This window comes from Dipteris shenzhenensis, chromosome 26 (genome assembly GCF_047967505.1).
Source record: "Dipteris shenzhenensis isolate YYH24624 ecotype China chromosome 26, Dip_SZ_1.0, whole genome shotgun sequence".
NCBI lineage: Eukaryota > Viridiplantae > Streptophyta > Polypodiopsida > Gleicheniales > Dipteridaceae > Dipteris > Dipteris shenzhenensis.
This window is the reverse complement of record NC_141621.1, coordinates 5,804,653-5,825,641: the sequence shown is the minus strand read 5'-3', so window position 1 is coordinate 5,825,641 and position 20,989 is coordinate 5,804,653. Positions and strand designations below refer to the sequence as shown.

At 41.4% G+C, this 20,989-nt stretch overlaps 1 protein-coding gene across 2 annotated transcripts in view; it reads left to right on the top strand.

Annotated features, from left to right (window-relative positions):
- Nucleotides 1–11,279, top strand: part of VPS45 (vacuolar protein sorting 45) — a 43,192-nt gene extending 31,913 nt beyond the window's left edge. Inside the window, exons 9-13 of one of the 2 annotated variants that reach the window (XM_087397352.1) lie at nt 9,333–9,488; nt 9,583–9,690; nt 10,181–10,302; nt 10,406–10,537; nt 10,647–11,279. In XM_087397352.1, coding sequence (XP_087253478.1) covers nt 9,333–9,488; nt 9,583–9,690; nt 10,181–10,302; nt 10,406–10,537; nt 10,647–10,701 — 573 coding nt within the window. In that variant the 3' untranslated portion in view covers nt 10,702–11,279. The remainder of the gene's footprint in view (nt 1–9,332; nt 9,489–9,582; nt 9,691–10,180; nt 10,303–10,405; nt 10,538–10,646) is intronic. The other variant, XR_015543541.1, reaches the window with a different exon arrangement.
- Nucleotides 11,280–20,989: the final 9,710 nt, after the last annotated feature.

The window sequence follows — 20,989 nt, the reverse complement described above, 5'->3', positions numbered from 1 at the left end:
CCATCCACAGTGCTAGCCTTGCATGCAGGAGGTGCTGAACGGAAGAGAACTGATTTGTTAAAATCAGAAAAGAAAGAGTATCCTAAGGTTGAAAAGAAAGGGTTTCAGCCTCAGAAGCCGAGGGGTACTCAGCTTTCAAAGCCATATAAAGGCAAATCCCCATTCATCCTAAACAGATTGCTGAATTCCGCAAAGATGGGAAATGCTTTAGATGTGGGAAAGAGGGGCATATGGCTGCCCAGTGCCATGAGAAGCCTTCAAGTTCTAAGGAGCAGAAAAAGCCACAAGTACCACCGAGACCAATGGTGGGAGCGGTTCCAGATGTTTTGGGTAGTACCTCAGACCCAAAGGAAAAAGAGCTTTTGCTATCATGGGGAAAGATAAGAGATCAGCAAGCATTAATCCTATTTGATCCAGGGTCTACAGACAATTTCATATCCGAAGATTTAGCCCTGAGATTAGGGATTAAAATTGAAGAGCTAGGCAGAGCTCTTGATGCTGATCAAATGTTCCAGGGAAATCCAATGCAAGTTACCCTTTGATTGGAAAGCTTCGTGTCTATGTGCAGAGCTATGTAGATCAAGAGGACTTCTTAATTTCTCCTCTCAAGCAACATGAGGTTGTACTTGGTACACCGTGGCTCCATCGAAAGGAAGTAAAGATAGAATACCCTAAGAGGATGCTGAGTTTTATCCATAGGGGAAAAAACCAGCGTTTAGTTGCCAGGAATAAAGGGGAAACTATCCCCCTTGTATCTGATGTTACTTGTGGTAAAGCAATAAAGTCTGCAATTTCCGCATACATGGTTTTTGTAAAAGAAAAAGAGAATGATATGCATGCTGAAATGAATGATGCAGACAAAGATAAATTTCAGTTTCTTGTAAACTTTCAAGATTGTTTTTCAGATGCTTTGCCAGGGGAGTTACCCCTAGAGAGACCAGAGGATCATCAGATAGAGTTAATGCCTGGTAGTGAGCCACCAAATAGACCACCTTATAGAGTCAGTGCCACTCAGAGAGAGGAGATTATGGCTGAGGTGCAGGACTAGCTGTCCAAAGGGTTGATTCAGCCCAGCTCGTCCCCTTTTTGCTCACCAGTACTTTAGTATAGAAGAAAGATCATTCTTTTCAAATGTGCATTGATTACCGTGCATTGAATAAGATGACCATCAAAAATAGATTTCCGATACCACGTATAGATGATGTGCTTGACCAACTCAGAGGAGCAAGATAGACTTGAAGAGTGGCTACCATCAAGTCAGAATACAACCACAAGATGTGCATAAGACAGCTTTTCGCACTGGGTTGTATGAATACTTAGTGATGCCTTTTGGGTTGACAAATGCTCTAGCCACATTCAATAGAATGACGGATCACATCTTTCGAAAGTACAGGCACTTCACAGGTACTTTCTTTGATGATATCCTAGTCTTTTCAAAGACAGAAGAAGAGCACAGGGAAAATCTTGCTTTGGTATTTCAAGAACTTCGAAATCATCAGCTTTTTGCCAATAGCAAGAAAAGTGAATTCTTTTTGTAAAAGATCCATTATCTAGGGCACATAATATCCAAGAATGGGATACAGAGGGATCCTGCAAAGATCCGAGCCATCCAAGAATGGCCTGAGCTGAAAACTGTGCATGAAGTCCGTAGTTTCTTGGGACTTTGCTCCTATTACAAGAGATTCATCAGGCATTTTGCTGATATCGCAGCTCCACTACATGACCTTACTAAGAAAAATGCAGCCTTCACATTGGGAATGTCACAAAAGAAAACATTCAATACACTCAAGGAGAAGTTGACTCCAGAGCCTATTCTTGTAGTCTCGGATCTTTGTCAACCTTTTGATGTTGATTGCGATGCCTGTGGAGAGTGTGTTGGGGCTGCATTACATCAGAATGGACATGTAGTAGCATATGAAAGCCGAAGATTGCGTGATGCTGAAAGATATCTGGGAATCTATGAAAAAGAATTGTTGGCTGTAATTCATGCTGTGAATACATGGAAGCATTATCTTTTGGGTGCAGATTTTACTATTAAAACAAATCACCAAAGTCTGAGATATTTTCTAACTCAGACAAAACTCTCCGAGAAGCATATGAAATGGGCAAATATGCTGTCAATGTATCATTTTCAGATTGTCCATACTCCAAGAATTCGGAACAGAGTGGCACATGCCTTGTCCCGAGGACCCCAGGTCAACAATGTGACCTTGCTTATCTGGGAGCAATATGCTAATGATGCAAATTTTGGTGAGATTTTACAGCAAATGCAAGAGGGGCAGTCCACCAGTCACTATTCCCTGAAAGATGGGTATTTAATGAAAGATGACTGCCTATGCATCACCAGGAGATGAGGAAAAAGATTTTGGAAGAATGCCATGCGCCTCCCTATGCTGGACATAGAGGAATTACAGCAACAACTCTAGCACTAGAGAGGTATTTCATTTGGCCGGGGATGCGGAAAGATATATGTCAGTTTGTTACTGAGTGCCTTACGTGTCAGAAAGTTAAGTATGATAGACGGAAGACACCTGGCCTACTTATGCATCTTCCCGTGCCTTAGGCACCGTGGGAAAGTATTACAATTGACTTCATTTTTTATTTGCCAAGATCAAAGTCAGGGAATGATGGGATTTGGACTATCATTGATAGATTCAGCAAGCAAGCTCATTTCATTCCGGTTCGAAAAACCATAAAGGCAGATCATATGGCTAAGCTTTTCATGGCACAAATCTTTAAGCACCATGGTATGCCTAAGTCCATTGTCAGTGATCGAGATCCCAGAATGACCAGTCTATTCTGGAGAGCTTTATTTGATAATATGGGGACGAATCTGAATTTTCCTTCTTTCCATCCCTAGACAGATCGTCAAAGTGAAGTAGCAAATTCTACAGCATTGGATATGCTGAAACGCTACGTGGGTGACCAAGGTTCAGACTGGGAAAAGTACCTACCATTGGTAGAGTTTGCTTACAATAATACAGTACACAGCTCTACAAGGAAAGCCCCCTTTGAGGTCATCTATGGGAAGGTGAATTTGCCACCTATCCTGAGGACCAAGGACAAAATATTTGCGGCTGATCAGTTTGTGAGAGACCTGCAGACAGCTTACAGCCAGGTCCAGACAGCAATTGAAAGGTCTCAAGAGAAGCATAAAAAAGCTGCAGATAAGCATAGGAGACAGTTAGATCTCAAAGAACGGGATTGGGCACTTTTAAAGTTCGAGAAAGCTAGGCTCCGCAAGTTTAAAGGCAAACAAAAAGTGTATGCAAAGTTATCTCCCAGGTACTATGGCTCTTTTAGGGTTACAGAAAGAATAAATGAGGTTGCATACCGGTTAGAATTGCTAGAGCATTGGAGGATTCACAATGCATTCCATGTGAGTCTTCTAAAGAAATTTCAGGGGCCAGAGCCTACAGAGGCAATATCAAAGGATCCACCAGAAGTGGATGCGCTGAAGGAGGTCCTTCAGCCACAGTCTGACCCACACCTGCAATCGCACAACCAAGTGTCCAACCAGCCAAACACGGCTGAACAACTGCAAGACAAAGCCCTCAACAACTAAACTCTGGTGCAATCAAACAACCAAACACTTCCCAGCGGGTTGCCTCAATCTATAGCCTCCCTGGCCATGCCCAACATCATAAATCAACCCTTCTTCGCGAGGAAAGAAACCCAAATGCAATAACTAGCCAGCAACCAATCAGGGAATGGCAAAAGCAGGCAAAGACAAGCCTTCTTCTACTCGGAATCCACAGAAGAAAGGTCACGTGGGCTGGAAAACCCTAGATCCTGCGGAGATAAGCTGATTCCGCCCTGGCACAGCCCAGAAACAGCTTGAAATTGAACACCCACGCCTGGAAAGATACCAAAACCAGCCACAACACCCAGAAAGCTCTAGAAAATCAAGTCGAAATCTCCTGCAGAGCCTGAAAGCTTGAAAAAGCAAGCCAGGAGCTGCTAGAGTCAAATTGCTTTTTACCAGGAGGTTCCAGAGCTTGCCAGGGAAATTAATTTTTACCCAAGGGCCAGTTTTAGGTGATCCAGAGCTTGCCAGGGAAATTTGTTTTTAGCCGGGGGCCAGTTTCAAATGATCCAGAGCCTGGCAGGGAAATTCGTTTTTACCCAGGGGCCAGTTTCAGGTGATCCAGATCCTTCCAGGGAAATTTGTTTTTACACAGGGGTCAGTTCCAGGTGATCGCAATTGATCCAGGAGTCTGTTGCAGGTGGTGATATCTGCTAGGGTGTGTGTTCCAGTTTGCAATTTTCTTTTGGGCTCTTCCAGGATGTTCCATGTGCCTGCGATTGGTTCTAGGGCTGTTCCAGGAGTTCTGGACTTGACCAGGCTGCTCCGGGTGAACTACAGGCTTTGGCAGCTCCAATTGATGATCTGGCTCCTTTGGAATTGATTTGGCCAACTGCCTCTAAAAGAAGGGCTCCCTCCCTCCTTTTAAAGCCCTAAGCTTCAAAAAGCAGTGTTTTTTAATTGCACCACTCTTTTGGCCTCCCTGTTGCACACTTTGCCCCTAGGAATTAATTGCCTAGTAACTGGGCGCACATTCACTATTTCCAAGGGCCCACTAGGAATTTTAATTCCCCAACTCGCGCTTCATGAGCGGACCCTCGTGTCCCAAAAGCTCAAGGCAGCTACGTGCAAATTACGGAGTCACAAATCAAAGGTCCCATAATTTCACGTCCTCGTGACAGACCCCCCTCTTGAAAGAAGGCAAACGTCCTCGATTGCTTGCAAAAGAAAACCAAGTGGAAACACTATAATGTTTGTTAGGCAAAAGACAAGCAAACATTTCACATACATGCATACACAAACAATATGCTCCTCACGATGTCCGATCCACCTCACGTATGGCCATCCTTAAGGACCCACTGCCAATGGTACATCATGAGCATATGCAAACACTTAATGCATGCACATAGATACTCAGACTGTACTTCGTAGGGATAGTTCATGCATGCTTTACCCACCTATGGCCTGTTGGGATATCTCAAGGTGTATGCCTCAGGCACACCTTGGTTTCTATGTGTGTGTGCTAGAGGCACAGTTAGGTGCCCATAAGCACAGTAAGTTGGTGGTAGAAGCCACATAGGATGATTGAGAGAATCTAGGAGCAGATTGAGGAGATGATTGTGGAGCTCTGAAGTCATCAGTGATGTCAGTGAGCATGTAAGAGGTGCCTACATAGGGACCTCACTCTTCTTCATTCTATATGAAAATATTCCGAGTTTGTGTTCACTCTATGCTTTCCTTTTAGTTTACCAACATGGTATCAGAGCCCTTTGATCCCCCTTGATCCCATGTCTGCCACATCATCATCTTCTTCTCCATCTTCTTCTTCACCATCTCTTCCCCTTCTTCCCAAATCTTGCTAAAGCCTGTTCTCCTCCGTTTCTCTGCCATTCTCCAAGCCCTTCCTGCTGGAGATACATCTCGAAGGGGCGAACCTTTGGCTGCAAGGAATTAAAGTATCTTCGTCGCTGCAAGTCGCCATTTCGCGCAGATCGTCGAACCTGTCTTCCACGATTTCTCTGAGACTGCTCCATGTTTCTCTAATTCCTTTTAGAGGGAGCTTCTCCATACCTTGAGCTATCCTGTGCTGAAATCTGAGCAGCAATGGCTGCATATTCAAGGCGAAAACAGAGAAAAACCAGTCGAAATTGAAGAAGCAAGCTATGGCGATCTGACGCGGATTTGCACCCCTCCTCCTCAGTGGACCTTCTGTGGTTTATGAGCTTTCTTTTGCCTCATAAAGCCCCTTTTTCTTTGCTTTGGAGAGTGAGATACAAGCCCTCCAAGATCAGGCCTTTGTTTTTGACAGTTTTGACAAGGTTTTGAAAGTGATGCTACATTAGATGCTACTTTAGCATTTTTGAGGTTTTGAAGTTTTGAAAAGCATTAGTACAACTGTGGCTACAACTTTCTTTTAAGTTGCTATACCTGGTTTTGATTGGAAAGCTTTCATTTAGCCACCTCTGTGAAGCATATAAGTGAAAGCATCATTGATTGAAATTTGGTCACAAGACTTTGCTACATTAAATGCTTATATTGAAGCATTTCAGTTGTTATTCTAGCCTTGTAAGAGAGAAGACACTGCCCAATTCCTGGGTTAGACCCTCTCATGGCTTGCTTATGCAAAATATGTAAAAAGCCAAAACATAAAGCAATGTCTTGTTATGCTACAAAGGAAGAGAATGCCAACATGGCTTCCTTGTTGAAGATTGCCAAGATAATGGTTGCCAAAAAGGAAGCAACTTCAAAGATAGAAAATGCCAATCTACTTTCAGTTGATGTGCCTCCACAAGATGAGGCGTCCTTTGAAGATTATGCTTTTTAAATCATCTCTATGTATGCTCCAGATCTCTCTTTTTATGTTGAGTCAAGATACTCAGCCTGGATAGTCCTCCAAAATGAATGAAATAAACTATTGTGTTTTGTGTGTTTTGTAAAACACCTCTGGTCACCTTATGATGTAGGCCATGTGTATGTGTTTTGCTCCATGGTACCTCCTGCAGACATTGTGTGCATGTACATGCAGGGGAGATAACCATTGGAAGATCTTTTGTATCCCTTTTGTTTACCTTACACCCATGGGAACCCTTGCTAGCTTGAGATCCTAGCCATTGATAGATCCATGACCACCATGAGATGGCATGTGACACCTTGTGCTAGATGTATCCTTGACATAGCCTGAGGCATTCCCTTGAGGGGGGGTTTGTTGGGATATCTCAAGGTGTATGCCTCAGGCACACCTTGATTTCTATGTGTGTGTGCTAGAGGCACAGTTAGGTGCCCATAAGCACAGTTAGGTGGTGGTAGATGTCACATAGGATGATTGAGAGAATCTAGGAGCAGATTGAGGAGATGATTGTGGAGCTCTGAAGTCATCAATGATGTCAGTGAGCATGTAAGAGGTGCCTACAAAAAAGGACCTCACTCTTCTTCATTCTATATGAAAATATTCTGAGTTTGTGTTCACTCTATGCTTTCCTTTCAGTTTACCAACATGGCCATCCCTTCAGACCCACACTAGTGGTACATCATGAACATCCGAAGTACCTGAGACATCAAATCCAAAACTGAGTGGACAGCTAACCATGCCGCCAACAGATCACCAACAATGCATATACGATTTCTAGAGCTGCAGATAACAAATACGTATAGCATTGCAAACCAAGCGACTAGTACACCCACTGTGACTAGTACACCACGTACATCGTGGCCAACGATGCACGACATAGACCACTTCCAGGAATTGCGCATCTGGAACCAAGGTCTAGGGGAATCCATTCTCTTTTTGTCGAAACCACATGACAAAAAAGAGCATTCCCATCTTGTCGAATCCTCATGACAAGAATAACATGCATATTTTACGGAAACCTCATGGCAAAAATAGCATTCTTATTTTTGTCGAAACCTCATGACAAAAATAGTAATCTCATTTTGTCGAAACCTCATGACAAAAGAGCATCCAAAAGTAGTAGGGAAAACACCACCCTGCAAACCGTATACATCATCCAGAATCGGATGCCAAAAAGAGTGGTAGACTCTGCCATATAAAATTCTTTTTACAAGTACTTGTATACCGCGCTATACAAAACCAGCCATAAACAACCCGTTGTGGAATCAGGAACTCTTGCCCTTCGGAACATTCTGTGGCTCATCCGTGTCACTAGTCGGCTCCTTCCTTTTATGGTTGGGACAATCTCTAGACCGATGTCCCTTCTCTTTGCAAATAAAACATTTTGCCAGCTTTATATAAAGCGCGTCGTTCCTCTGGAGACAAACGATTACGTTCATCCTTTTGACGATTAGCTTTTCTATCAGACTTATCCCCATGAGATCCATTCTTAGATTCCTGCTTCTGTCCACCTTTGAACCCAGAAGTCCTCCCCTGTATCAAAGCATATGCCGTGCTAGCATTCTTGATAAGCTGAGACATATTGGAGACTTGAGTCTTCATGCAGTAGTCTCTCATACTCACACTCAGGAGTGTCATTGAGGAGGCCAGATCACGGAAGGAGAGGGCATATTGATGCTTTGTGGATTTTCGCAAAGCCTTTGACACAGTACCTTGAGCTCGTCTCATCACACGCCTATAGACACTGGGATTTGATCAGGAGATCATCTGGGCAGTCATGGCAGAGCCTTTCATGGGGGCTTCCGGAGGGACTGGTTGCTCACTTGCCGGGATCATCATCAGGATCCTACTCTATGTAGATGACGTAGTATTCCTGTCATCCACACTCGAGGGGCTCTAGCGACACCTAGATGCACTGCAAGCTTTTCGTTTATCCCATGATTTGGAGGTCAACCTTGGCAAGACCAAGGTCATGATCTTTAACACCTCTCGAGCAAACATGCAATGGAAGCAGTTTACTTTTACTTTCGGTGGGTCACCAGTTGAGATTGTATCCTCATACACTTACTTGGGCCCGATCTTCACGATGAGACCAGCGATGTAGGCCAGATTGAGTAGGGGATACGGTCACTGGCTCGGCTAGAGAGACAATGCTTTCACTCCCACTTTCAGGACCCTTGGACCAAGGCTCTTCTCTTTGACTCCTTGGTCCGACCAGCCGGTATGTATGGTAGCCCTTGTTGGGGACCTGACATTTCAGAGATAGGGCAACATGACAAACGGAGGATTCCGCTCCGCTCCAGTCTTTTTTCTTTTCATTGTCATACCCAGATGTATTTGGTTATGTATGATCAGACTTAGGATTCAGCACGGGTGATGATGCTCGTTTCAGTAGCTCCACCCTTATTGTGATTTGTATCAGGTTTTCTTTCAGTCTCATAGACCCATCGGTCTTCCGAAGACTCTAATAAAATTTCTTTCTTTCTTTTTTTCTAAACTCCTTAGGCAGCCCGCAACAATATTTCTCAGCCTGCTTAGTGAAAGGAATGGAAGCTCAGCCTTGGGTTATATAGGCAACCTTAAAAAATGTGGGATGGATTCTGAACTCTTCTGCAAGGCCGTGTGACATATTTGTTGTTCTGCGACCAACGATACAAAATGAAAGACTAGAAGCTGTTGTTTTTTTGCACTCCAAAAACCTAGCAAGGCTCTGCAATGTTTACAATGCTGTGTGAAAAGTGCTGCTTCGTCTTTAACCTGCAATGATTACCTGATAGACAAGCTCACACAAGTCTTTGAAATGCCATTTGGAATCGCCACAATTCCATGTTCATTGTTGCAAGGATTCAATTGTGCAAAAACTTGTAAATTGTGACTGGAAAAAGGCGGGGAAAGGTCAATGATGAACAGTGCATTCCTTCAAATTGCTACAGAAGATTGATTAGTCTTGTTTTGCAGGCTGTCATGAATCAACTAAACAATGACAATCTATCAGAGGTAGATAGATTGAGGCTAGTGATGCTATATGCTCTACGTTATGAGAAGGAAAGCATGCAACAGTTAGATCTTCTTTTGGGCAAACTGGCATCTCGATCTAGCAAGTACAAGCCTGGAGTAATGTTTCATAACACCCTTTCAAAATTTCTTGCGTATGTCTAAAAGTGAACCCGCAGATTGCTGAAATGAAATGCCATGGTGATGTTTGCAGCTTGTACATACTCTTATAAAGCAAGCTGGGATTGATAAGCGTACTGGAGATCTATATGGGAACCGTGACCTCTTTAACAGGGCACGTAACATGGCCCGTGGCCTGAAGGTAATGTTTTTATTGAAAGTGTCTTCCGACTGACTTCTTGATGAGTTCTACAGATCAGTGCTGATCGTGGCTTTTACTAAAAATGATGGAAGAACATACTTGATAAAATTTGTCAAGGTCGATAAAACTGCTTGCGTAATTGGAAGATACTCTACTTACAACCATTGCATGTGCATATCTGCATGTGTGTGCATGGTTGTGTTCGCGTGTGCATGGGTGCCTGTTTTTAAATGTACATATGTGTTGGAAGACTTGATGTATTTCATGAAGTCAGTAAGTTGACAGGATCCACTCTTGCTGCAACAGAAATGTAGGTGGTTTGTCCATTCATTAACTGTATGGTCAGGAGCATGTGATGAGGATGGATGGTTACTTGGAGCATTTCATTTGATTTGGATATGTATCTTACCATTGTGATACACGACAGGGTTTTCTGTTCATATTTAAGCTTTTAATAGTGATTCCCATATACAATGGTTGTTTTTGGAAGGGGGTGGAGAATGTCTATACACAACATCAGCCTCTTTTGTATCAGACAATCGAAAGTATCGTGAAGGGGCGACTACGTGATATAGATTACCCTTTTGTAGGGAATCATTTCCAGCATGGAAGGTTGGACTTCTGATTCATAGAGGAACAGTTTTTTCTGGCTTTTGCTTTTAGTTTAGACATGTGATGTAGCTTGCTCTTATTGATGGACTGGGGATGGGGACAGACCCCAGGATGTTGTAATTTTTATTGTAGGTGGCTCAACGTATGAGGAAGGTCGCACAGTAGCTATGCAAAATTCCGCAAACACTGGAACTCGTGTCATTCTTGGGGGCTCAGTGGTTCTCAATTCAGCTAGGTAATCCATGGAACTGTTCTATTGATATTTCTTAATGGTAAGTACTTTTTGAAACTTGAAATCATTTGGGGGCCATTCAAGTCGTTAATCTTCAGCTTGTCTGTTGCAGTTTTCTAAGAGACTTGGAGGAAGTTCAGCGCATTGGACGTACAAGTGTAATCTAAATCCTGCTCGTTTGCAATGTTCATAAAGGTGATTATTTTAACCTTTCAACAGCTGAGTGTCAAGGTAGGAATGAGGAAGGGCAACAAGAGGAAAAGCCTGCTATCTTTGACGCATTAGATACCATCAACAAGCTCAAGGCCAGCATGCCATAAATTCTTGTCAAAAGAGGGGGACTGAGCTGAACATCAAGAAGAAGGTTATACCTGGTAATGGCTGATTGATAAGTTTGTGGAGGAACAAATTTTCTTTCTGAACTTAGAAGCCCTTCATGAAGAGGGTAGGAGAGGGCAAAGTGGGGATAGTGTTGGCTTGAGAGGAGAGGAATTCTAAGGGGAGTAGAAGGGCGACAGCATACTAATAGAGAATTGAAACAAGGGTAGCCTATATTTGGACTTGGGGCTCACACTAGATGATTAGGGGCTGTGCGGGGAATGAAGGGAACATAATGCTAGGGTTAAGAACGAAGTCAATCCATATGATATTGCTGATTCAAGTCATGATGATGTTATTGGAAACCAAGTTTAAGTCAAAGATAAATCTTTAATTTTGGAGTGGAGAAAGACACATGCATGATGTGTTTCAAATATAAAAGGAATAATTATTAAAGTGTCTTATTTTGGATAAGGATTCAGTGAATTCTATTCATCTCCAATTCTTGCTAAGCAATTGATTTACTTTAACCACATTTATTTTTATGGTGAAAATAATGTGTATTGTCACCTCAATCATGTCAATGAAATTTCTTTGTGATGGCATGTGATATATAATGTACATACCTTTTTAGGTTGGAAAGGATCACTAATCTATATTCATTGTCATTCGGGTACAATATCTTGACACGATAGCTAGATATTGCTAATACATACAAGTCATTGCTTAAAGGATCTACAACACCTAATGCACTACAAACATGTAGAGATGATTATATATTTGCATCAATTGACAAGGCATCATATAATAGAGCACTCAATCTATATGGAAGGATGCATGCTTGTCATCTACTAAGTGCATAGAATTTGTTGGAGAAAATCCTCCACAAATCATCCAATGCAAGCCATAAGCATATGAAATGAGATACTTATTATGTGAAGTTCTTGTGATAAGACAAAAAAAGTACCCAATACCAAGCTTTAGTGCAAGAAATATTAAGGGAGTTTGCAATCTTTTATCATGTGTTTTGTGTGAGGTATTTTGGAAGGCTCAAAAAGTTTCTATAGATTGCATTATCCATAACTTGGAATAAATCGCACGCCACTTGGTCACACTTTTTTACATTCTAAAGTTGGGGAGGTGTGAAAATCACATCCTTTTGTTGATCTGTATTAAATTGTTGATGAATTTTTTGAGGTAAGGAATGGATTACCTTTGTTCAGGAAATAGAAATGTGATTGTTCATTTTTCCATTGTAATGTACCTTTGGATTGTAATTGTCCAATGCACTTTGTTTACTTGATGCATTTTCTTGGGCCATACACATATTCAACTAAATGATCTTAGAAAGCACCTAGCTATGGGAGGCAAATTGTGTTGTTGCTTTGAAGCACACGTGCAAGGGAATAGGTAGTTGCAAACAATGCTTGGAACCTTTAGAGGGTGGTAATGTGGTGCTCCAATCTAGAACAATGAGATCCTATGTGGAGTTGTTAAGCTTAGATAATCCATTTTAATATCCTTTGAGGTTGAGGGTAAGGTCTGTCTATAGGTTTACAAGTGTCTTCCAAGGTAAGATGTATTCATGGATTTTGATGCAATGGTGTAATTGTGTATGTGTTCGCTCTATGATGCCATCAAAGATTTTAAACAAAAGTCGAGTTTCGACCTTGTAAGGGACTTCTCATTAGAATGCACGTGTCGGCTCCTTAGATTTGTCTCTTGAACTCTTCAAAATTTTCCAAACATAAGCTATGACACGAGTGAGTGTAATGGGTGAGAGTACAAGGAGCTTTTTGGGCATTTGGTTTGACTTTTTGCTTGTGATTTTCATTTCATCACCTTGTATGGTCCAAATTGAAAAGTACAAGCACTTAGTTCATTGTGAATCAGCTTGATTCTAGCTAGCTCACCACCAAGTAGCTTTCACTTCTACCCTTGCATTATAAATGATTTCAATTGAAGGGTGTTGTTATTGAACCCCTTTGCTAGTGGAAATGTACTCTAGGATCCTTATGTTAATGTATAGGATATTGAGGACATACACATGAATGAGGTGGAACCAAGGATTGGCCTGACAATGTCACCTAGATGGGGAACTCGTATGCTCAAAGATACGGAATATGCTTCTGAAATGAAAATAGATGTGGAAAAGGAATGCCATCTTGTGTGCATTGGTTGTCAAAGAATGTCTATATGAACTTTGAGTATATGTTCGTAGAATGTGTAGAGCAATTGGAGAGGAAGCCACTTAAGAGGAAGATGTTAGTGTGAAAAATGATTTCAATGAATTGGTAGATTATCTCAAGGTATGTAAATTTTTTAGGAAAGGCCATGATGGAAGGACTGTAGAATAATCATATCTTGGGCATCATGTGCAATGATTTAGTTGTCTCATTGACATCTTCACATGATAGAGTTATCATTCTAATCTAAAGGTTTGTATAATGTGAGTGAATCATTTATGCTTGTCTCTCACACACCAAGCCTTTTAGCCCCATGCGATGCTAATAGATTTAACATTAGAGCTTTAGTATACTTTAGCCATCATCATCCACATCCACATCCAGATACTTCCACTAAATGCTTGTTGTCCTTTTTCTTAGAACATGCGACAGTTTCTTTCATGTAATGTCCTTGTGATACATGTGCATCATTAATAGTTAAGCCCTCGTTATCTTGATCTTTTCTTGTTATTTATTACTTTTTGTAGCTTGACATTTACATTTTGGTGGTCATGCATTTTATGTGAGGGAAATCCAATTGCTCTAGGCATATATCTTTTCATGTGCTTGAAAATGAAATGGAAAAGCTTAAATTTTGTTTAAATACATTGAAGATTGGCTAACATTTAAACAAGTAGGACAAAAGATAAGAGCAAGTTGCAAACAAAATGTCAAAAAAGCTAAAAAAATATAACGTAGGTGAAAGAGTCTTCACCTATGTAGGGTTGTCTAAAAGGGAAAGAAGATAATCCCCATGAGATAATTATGTGGCATCCCCTACACATGAAATTTCTTGAATTCGAAAACTATGACAACTTTTTGAAATATCGAAACTATGGAAAAGTCTTCTACAAGATATTGAACCCACACAAAATGTGTTCCTTCCAGTTTTCTTCAAAATATCCTTCATCATAGCCTTAAACAAGGACATCAGCAACATGATGATAGGGATTGGTTTTCTAGAGTGATGGACCACCATGCAAAAAATCATTAAAATTGAAGCCATAATGAAAGTAATGTGCATAAGCCAAATCAAAGGGGTTGGGAGCCAAACCTTGCTCATGTCAAAAGTGCCTTCCCTTGTCTCGATTATTAAGATGCTTAGTGTTATTTGTGTGTTGCATAATGGGTTGGAGGAGCCTCTGGAAAAGTCCACTTGTGGGAGCGTTGCCATTGACCTCTTGTCTAGGGCGTGTTCTTGAGACACCTTAACTGTACACAAGGTAAAATGCATTGAAAATCACAATCATAAGAATTGCATGTGTGTGTTGAGTACCAAAAAGGTTCCGCTTGTAACAAATCTAGCCTTAGAGCATATCAAAGTGATGATAAAATTGGCATAGCCAAAACACTTCTAGTGTGCATCATGATACTTTTGTAGATTTTTACTTTTATGTTCTAGGGAGAGAATACTACATCTAGTGAGGGAATTGAACAAACATGAAGAGGCAGAGGAGAAGAGTGGAGATGATAAGAGACGGCACAACTAGCAAACACAACATAAATGAGTTACTATACCTTTATTTGTTAAAAAGAATGAATATATACATATGTTTTATAGGGTTAAGGTTTCCATCCCTTGTGCATTTTTGGCACTCTTTTGTGCGAATGCCACACACATTTTAAACATTATGTTGAGATTAACATCATGGATCATCAATATGAGGAACCAAAGTTACAAGGTGAAGACCTGCATCCCTTTTTAGGAGAGGATGGAGGATGACTTGTACGGGACAGCCTATTTTCTGCCCCCCTCCTCCCCACTTGCAAGTAGGATCAATTACTTAGATATAGGTTCTCAGACTACCAGAAGCATGGAAATGACAAGGGTGATGTGACCTCTCAACACTCTTTTGAGACAAGAAATTCTTCGAGACTCCTCATGATTCCATTTTCCTGGGAGAAAAAGGTAGGAGACTTGTCCTTTTTCCCTTCTTTGCCTGATAACTCGTTGGTCTTCTGGCATGGATTCCCTCGACATCTTACCAAGAAGCTCTCTAAGGCACAATCCTCTTCTCCCCCAAGTGGATAGGATGTTGCCACCAAAGGTCCCCTAGGTGGACAGTCTAAGGCCCTTGCTTCCACAAGGGGACATATCCCTACCTCAGACAGGTTGCAGCTTTTGTTTAGGCCTCTTAGGCAGGGGCGTTACAAGACTCTAAAGGAGGGTTCTTTTTTTCTCCTTGCCTCAAAGAAAAATCTTCGCTCCTTTCCCAAAAAAGAAATCTTCTTTAGGCACTGTCGGACCATAGAAGTCAAGCAACCAAGTAGCAACAAGCTTCAAAAGAAGCTCTAAAAATTTGGAAAAAAAGGATGAGTCTAGCTGCCTTAGAACATCGACCCATCCTATTTCCAAATCCAATAGAACATTATAAAGACATCGACCAATCTCCAAGAAAGATGATGACCCCTGATCTAGGTCCTTACATTTTCTAGAACTATAGACAAAGATTTTCGCAACAATTCAACTGAATGGCTTCAATCCCATTCCTTAGTTGGTTTTTCTCCTCGGTCTCGTCCACAAGTTGCCGTAATGGAAGCATGGTTGAGAAATAATTGGGTCAAAAAGGGTCTCCTTGTGATGAATATTGAACGGTTCCTTAGGAGGGGACATTATGTTTTCCTTTTGAGAGACCAAACATGGCTACTAGGGTGCTCCATCAGGGCCTTTGGACAACTAGAAATCAATCCTTGTATCTAGAAAGATGGTTCTCGAGCTTCAACCTTAACAAGCACAGATCCACAAAAATGCCTATCTAGGTGGAACTGCCAGACTTGCCCTTCTCTCTTTGTAATCAAATAGTTGCTCTCTGTAATGGGCCAGGGGAGGTTGTAGGAATTGAGAAAGAGTGGTGGATAAACCCAAGGAGAAACCCTATGGGAGCCCTATGGTTTGTGTTCAGCTCCACTTGGCTGAGGACTTGTCCAACCCTTTAGTTATTCTCAATAGAAGGGGGGATGTCTTCGAGGAACAACAATTGATTTAGAAGAACCTTGCTAATTCCTAGCCTTGTGTGGTTTATCCAACCACATAGTCAAAAAATTGCCCCCAAAAAAGACTCAACCCAAGCCCATGCTTGTGCCAGTGTCAGGATTCCGGATGCTTTTTATGCAGAGGAGAGCCTCACGGAGGATATTTTACATATTTGGGTTTCTCAAATACAGGGTGGAGCTATCCACCCATCTTAGGTAGCTGCAGCCTTATCCGGAATTAGTGACTATTATCATACAATCCCTAATTCTAGGAGACGTGAGATTCTCAGATGATTTGGATGTGCCTCCGAGTGATGGTTCCAGTTTCTTTTGAAACAATCCTTGTGTAGAAGGAAAACCCAACCAAACCCTTGCTCTCTTTGGACAAAGGCAAAGGGAAGCTTGATGACATTATATTTCTCAACAATGCCTTTGACACCCTAGCAGAGAGTGAAACTGAAGAGTGGATAAAGAAAAATCAGAACTTGGATCTTAACTCTCAAATAGAGCCAGGTTGGTCAAAAGATTTTGAAGAGGACATAAACAGAGAGGATGAGATGGCCTCTTTTGAATTCAGTGAGGAAGACCTAGAAGTTGATCAAGACATGGGTGTTGAAAAGGATACTATTGATTCAAGGTAAGGCTTTTACTCAGGTACAAAGCAAGAGAAAGCTCTCTCAAGGAAAAAATGCTTCCCTCCAGATCAATAGCCCCAATCTGAAGGCCAGAAAGGGAACCAAGAAGAATGTCAAGTAAACCAATAGCCATCCTCTCCCTCAATGTCAGAGGACTTATTGACCATGGCAGAGGAGAAGAGTTAGCTTACTGGGTGGCTGAGAACCAACACTCTTTCCCCTACTTTCCTTACTTTGCAAGAAGTTAAAGTTCCCGGACCCTCTTTGGAGAAGAAGAGACTTATTGCTATTGACAAGAGAAGGAAATAGTTCTTCACTCAGCATGAGGAGGGAAAGGGTGGGTTAGCAATTGGAATACTCTCTAACTATGCTCATGGAATTCTTGATGTGGAATTGGACACACAGAACAGTTGGATTATGATTAAATGTATTATACATGGGCGGCCTTTCACAGTGGTCTCCTTATATGCCCCTAACAGTACACATGAAAGAATGATGAGCTGGGAGTCACTACTTTTAGCAGGAAATAAATGTTTTGTTGTTGGTGATTTTAACATGGTGGAAAGTTCCAATGATAGATGGATAGGTAAAGGAATAGTCATCAGAGGTAGAGAATTAACCCTTTGGGAGGATTTGAAAGAAGACCTAACTCTAGTGGACATGGGGATGAAGGGCACCTTCACTTGGTCAAATAGTCAAGTAAGTGACAATAGAAGAGAGGCTAGATTGGACAGGATCTATGCATCTCAAGAACTAGTTAGAAAGACCAACTCTTGTCAACCCATGTTTTCTCCTCTTTCTTTCTCTCAGATCACAAGCCAATCCTTCTCATATATGATTTTGGCTTGGCGGCCAAAAAACCACTTAATGGTTTAAGGTTGATCCTAAATTCTTTGACTTGAGGAGAGTTCAAGAAGGTGTTAAAGCTGTTTGGCTTAAGGCTTTCATTAATTTTCCCTCAGCCAATGATTCGTGGTGTACTGCAGTTGATCAGACTCAAAGGCTTCTCAGAAAAGCTAGAAGGGATAGAGCTAAAATTAGGGCCAAGAGAATGGACATCATTCAGAACATGATCACTTCCTTGGAGACCCTAGCCAGGTAGGGGGACCCACAAGCTTAGGCTGACCTGGTTCTCAAAAGAAATGAATTTAGGATTCAAGACCAGATTCTTTTGAATGACTCCAAAATATACTTTAGAGATTGGTGGGCTAGTAAAGCTGAAAGACCTACCAAGGAGTACTTCAAACTTATTAGAAGGAAAAGGGCCAATGAAGAGTTCCCCCTTCTTAGAAAAGTTGACAACTATTCTGCTCTATCTATTGAGGAGAACATTGACCTCATCCAACTTCACTTTTAGAATTTATTGTCTTCCACCATTCAAGTAGATATTGAAGTGATCAAAGCTAGGGAACTTTGAAAGGAAGCTAGAAAAAACACTATTCTCAGCTTTGACAACAAAAACCTGGAAAAACCTCTGTCTATAGATGAGCTATTTGAAGCTATCAAGGTGATGGCAGATGCTAAAACACCAGGAGAGGATGGTCTGCCAATTGAATTCTATAAAAAATTCTAGTCCATTGTTGGCCCATACCTCCTTCTCTTATGGCAAGAAAGTGTTAAAAATGGGAACTTGCCTACTCACATCAATGGGGGTGTCATTACACTTATTCCTAAGGAAGGAGATAAGGCTGAGTTAAGAAACTGGAGACCTCTCACTATGCTTAACTGTAGCTATAAAGTCTTTGCTAAACCTTTGGCTTTGAGAGTAAAAAACAGAATGGTCAAGTGGATATTCCTAGAGCAGAAAGGCTTCATAAAGGGCAGACATCTACTGGAAGCCATCATCAATATTTGGGAGGGTTGTGAGTTTGCCAGAGAAATAAAACAAGACATATGGTTTTTGAACGTTGAATTTGACAAGGCATATGATAGACTTAAATGGGACTTCATCATCCAGGCTCTGGTTGACATGGGCCTTGGCCCCCTGTTCATCTCTTTTATCAAACTCCTTCTCACTAATGCTACAGCCAAGATATGTGTTAATGGGATCATGAGCCAACCCTTTGATCTTAAAAGATCTATAAGATAAGGGTGCCCTATTGCTCCTCTACTCTTTGCAATTGCTACAGACTCCTTGGGGTGGCTTCTACGGTAACAAAGTCAAGAAGGCAAGGTGAAAGGTATTGAGTTACCTTTTGGCAGGCACCTTATATGCCAATAGTTTGCTAATGATACAAACTTAACCCTAAGGAATGAGACCCAAGATATTAAAGTGGCTATGGAGTCCTTAGAGATATTCTGCAAAGCTTTTGGGTCCAAAATCAACCACTCCAAAACTGGATATGCAACCCTCAGAGGGGATGAACAACCTATTTCGGAAGAGATGGGATGCCAGAGAATCAAACATGGCATAGTCTTTAGATTACTGGGTATCCCCATGCGTTTTGATATTTCCCTCAAGCAGAGATGGGATTGGTTCCTGAATAAATTCCAAAACAAGATAGAGAAATGGAGAGGATTCCAGGCTAGTCTGGCAGGAAGAAGAACTATTCTCAACCTCTGCATATAACCTATTGTCATCTTCTACCCCACAGCATGGTCCCCCTCCAAAGCTGGAATTAACAAATTCATAAAAATGTGCAGATCTTTTCTTTGGGGAGGCAAGATAGTGAAGGTCAGATGGGACTAAGACCTCTTAGAGCCCTCAAGTGGAAAAATTACCCCATGCTGTCAGGTGTTTGTAACCTAGAACCCTACAAATCTAAAGGCAGCCAGCTTTGGGTCTCTCTATGGATAGCCTTTGAAGGGATCAAAAGCCAAATTGTCTTTTCAGGCAAAGGAGCTTTTATGACATTGGACTCAATTTGGATTTTTGTTATCTTCAAAGAAGCTGTGCTGTCTGATGAAGAATTAGCTAAGGCTGCTCTTCTCTTCAAAAAGGGTTTGCAATGCTGGGGGCAGCTATGGAATAGAGCTGAACTAAGGTGGAAATCTTGGGCTGAGATTAGGAGAGAGTTCAGTTTAAACAATCAAAGCCAGTCACTTGTTATGGATAGAATTCAACTATGGAATGGCAGTCGGCAATGAAAGGGTGGATCTTTGCTAGTCTATAGGAGAGAGTTCAGTTGGGTGGAGAGTACCTCTTTCTTCCCTATCCCCACACCAAGTAGAGACATGGGAGATCTTTGCAGGGTTCTTAATGTTAGGTGGAAACTTCAGGACTTCAAAGAGAAATGGAAATTCAGGTTCTGTGCCATATGGTCATCTGCAATCCCAGACAAAATGTCTACCCTGATGTGGCTCATAATGGATAAAGCTGTGTGGACCAACATTAGAGTACTTAGGATTGGGAAGGGTAATGGCAAATGCATGAACTGCCCCTCTACCAATGAAGATATTTTCCATCTCTTTGTTGCTTGTCCTTTGGCCAGAAAGGTTTGGAAAATAGTCCAATTGGAGACAGGGGAGCCAGTAAATTGGAAGGCCATTCTATTAAGAGACTCTGCAAGGACAAAACATGACATATGGTCACCCGGTTTATGTGGATAACCAGAAATAATTTCCAATTTAATCAAGTTGTATTGCAAGCTGACCTTATGTTTGTTAACTGGCTGAATAGGACCAGAAGAAAATCATAGAAATGATACACAATTTCAGAGCAAAGGCTACCCTCTTCAATGCTGACCTTCAAGAACATACTCAAAGTTGTTTTGGAATTGACAATTCCACACCTTTTGAAATCCCTACTAAGATCACTGATTTTCTTAAATTGGTACCCTCCACAACTATTAAAAAGGAGCTAGACTCACCTTGTGAAGCCCAGGCAGATGGCACTGACAGCTCTGGGGACTCAGAGAGCTTCAACTACTCTGACTATTTCCATGATGATAATACAGATGACATAGATGACTCCTATGTTCCTCTCTTTTGATTCTGTTGCTACTGTTTTGACTCCAGGACTATTTCTCAGAAATGTTTTGATGAAGAAACTCTCCCCTTGGGGGCTAGTTGTTCTTTACCAAAGAACATGTAAATAGTTATGTTGATGATGTTGATATTCTAATATAACACAAACCTTTTTTGCCAAAAAAAAAAAAAGATCTTACATAAGGACTCAAAAGACATGGTTGGAATAGGGAAAATAATTAGTTTGGATCATTCAATTAGAGTTCATACTTTACCAATAGGAGTTGGTTATGTAGCAGTATGAGTTGATGATGCAATCATTAAGGATGCTTGGATATTTAAAGCAAATGATGAGATTCAGACATTGGGTAGGCTTGAATGTTGCTTGGAAAACTCTT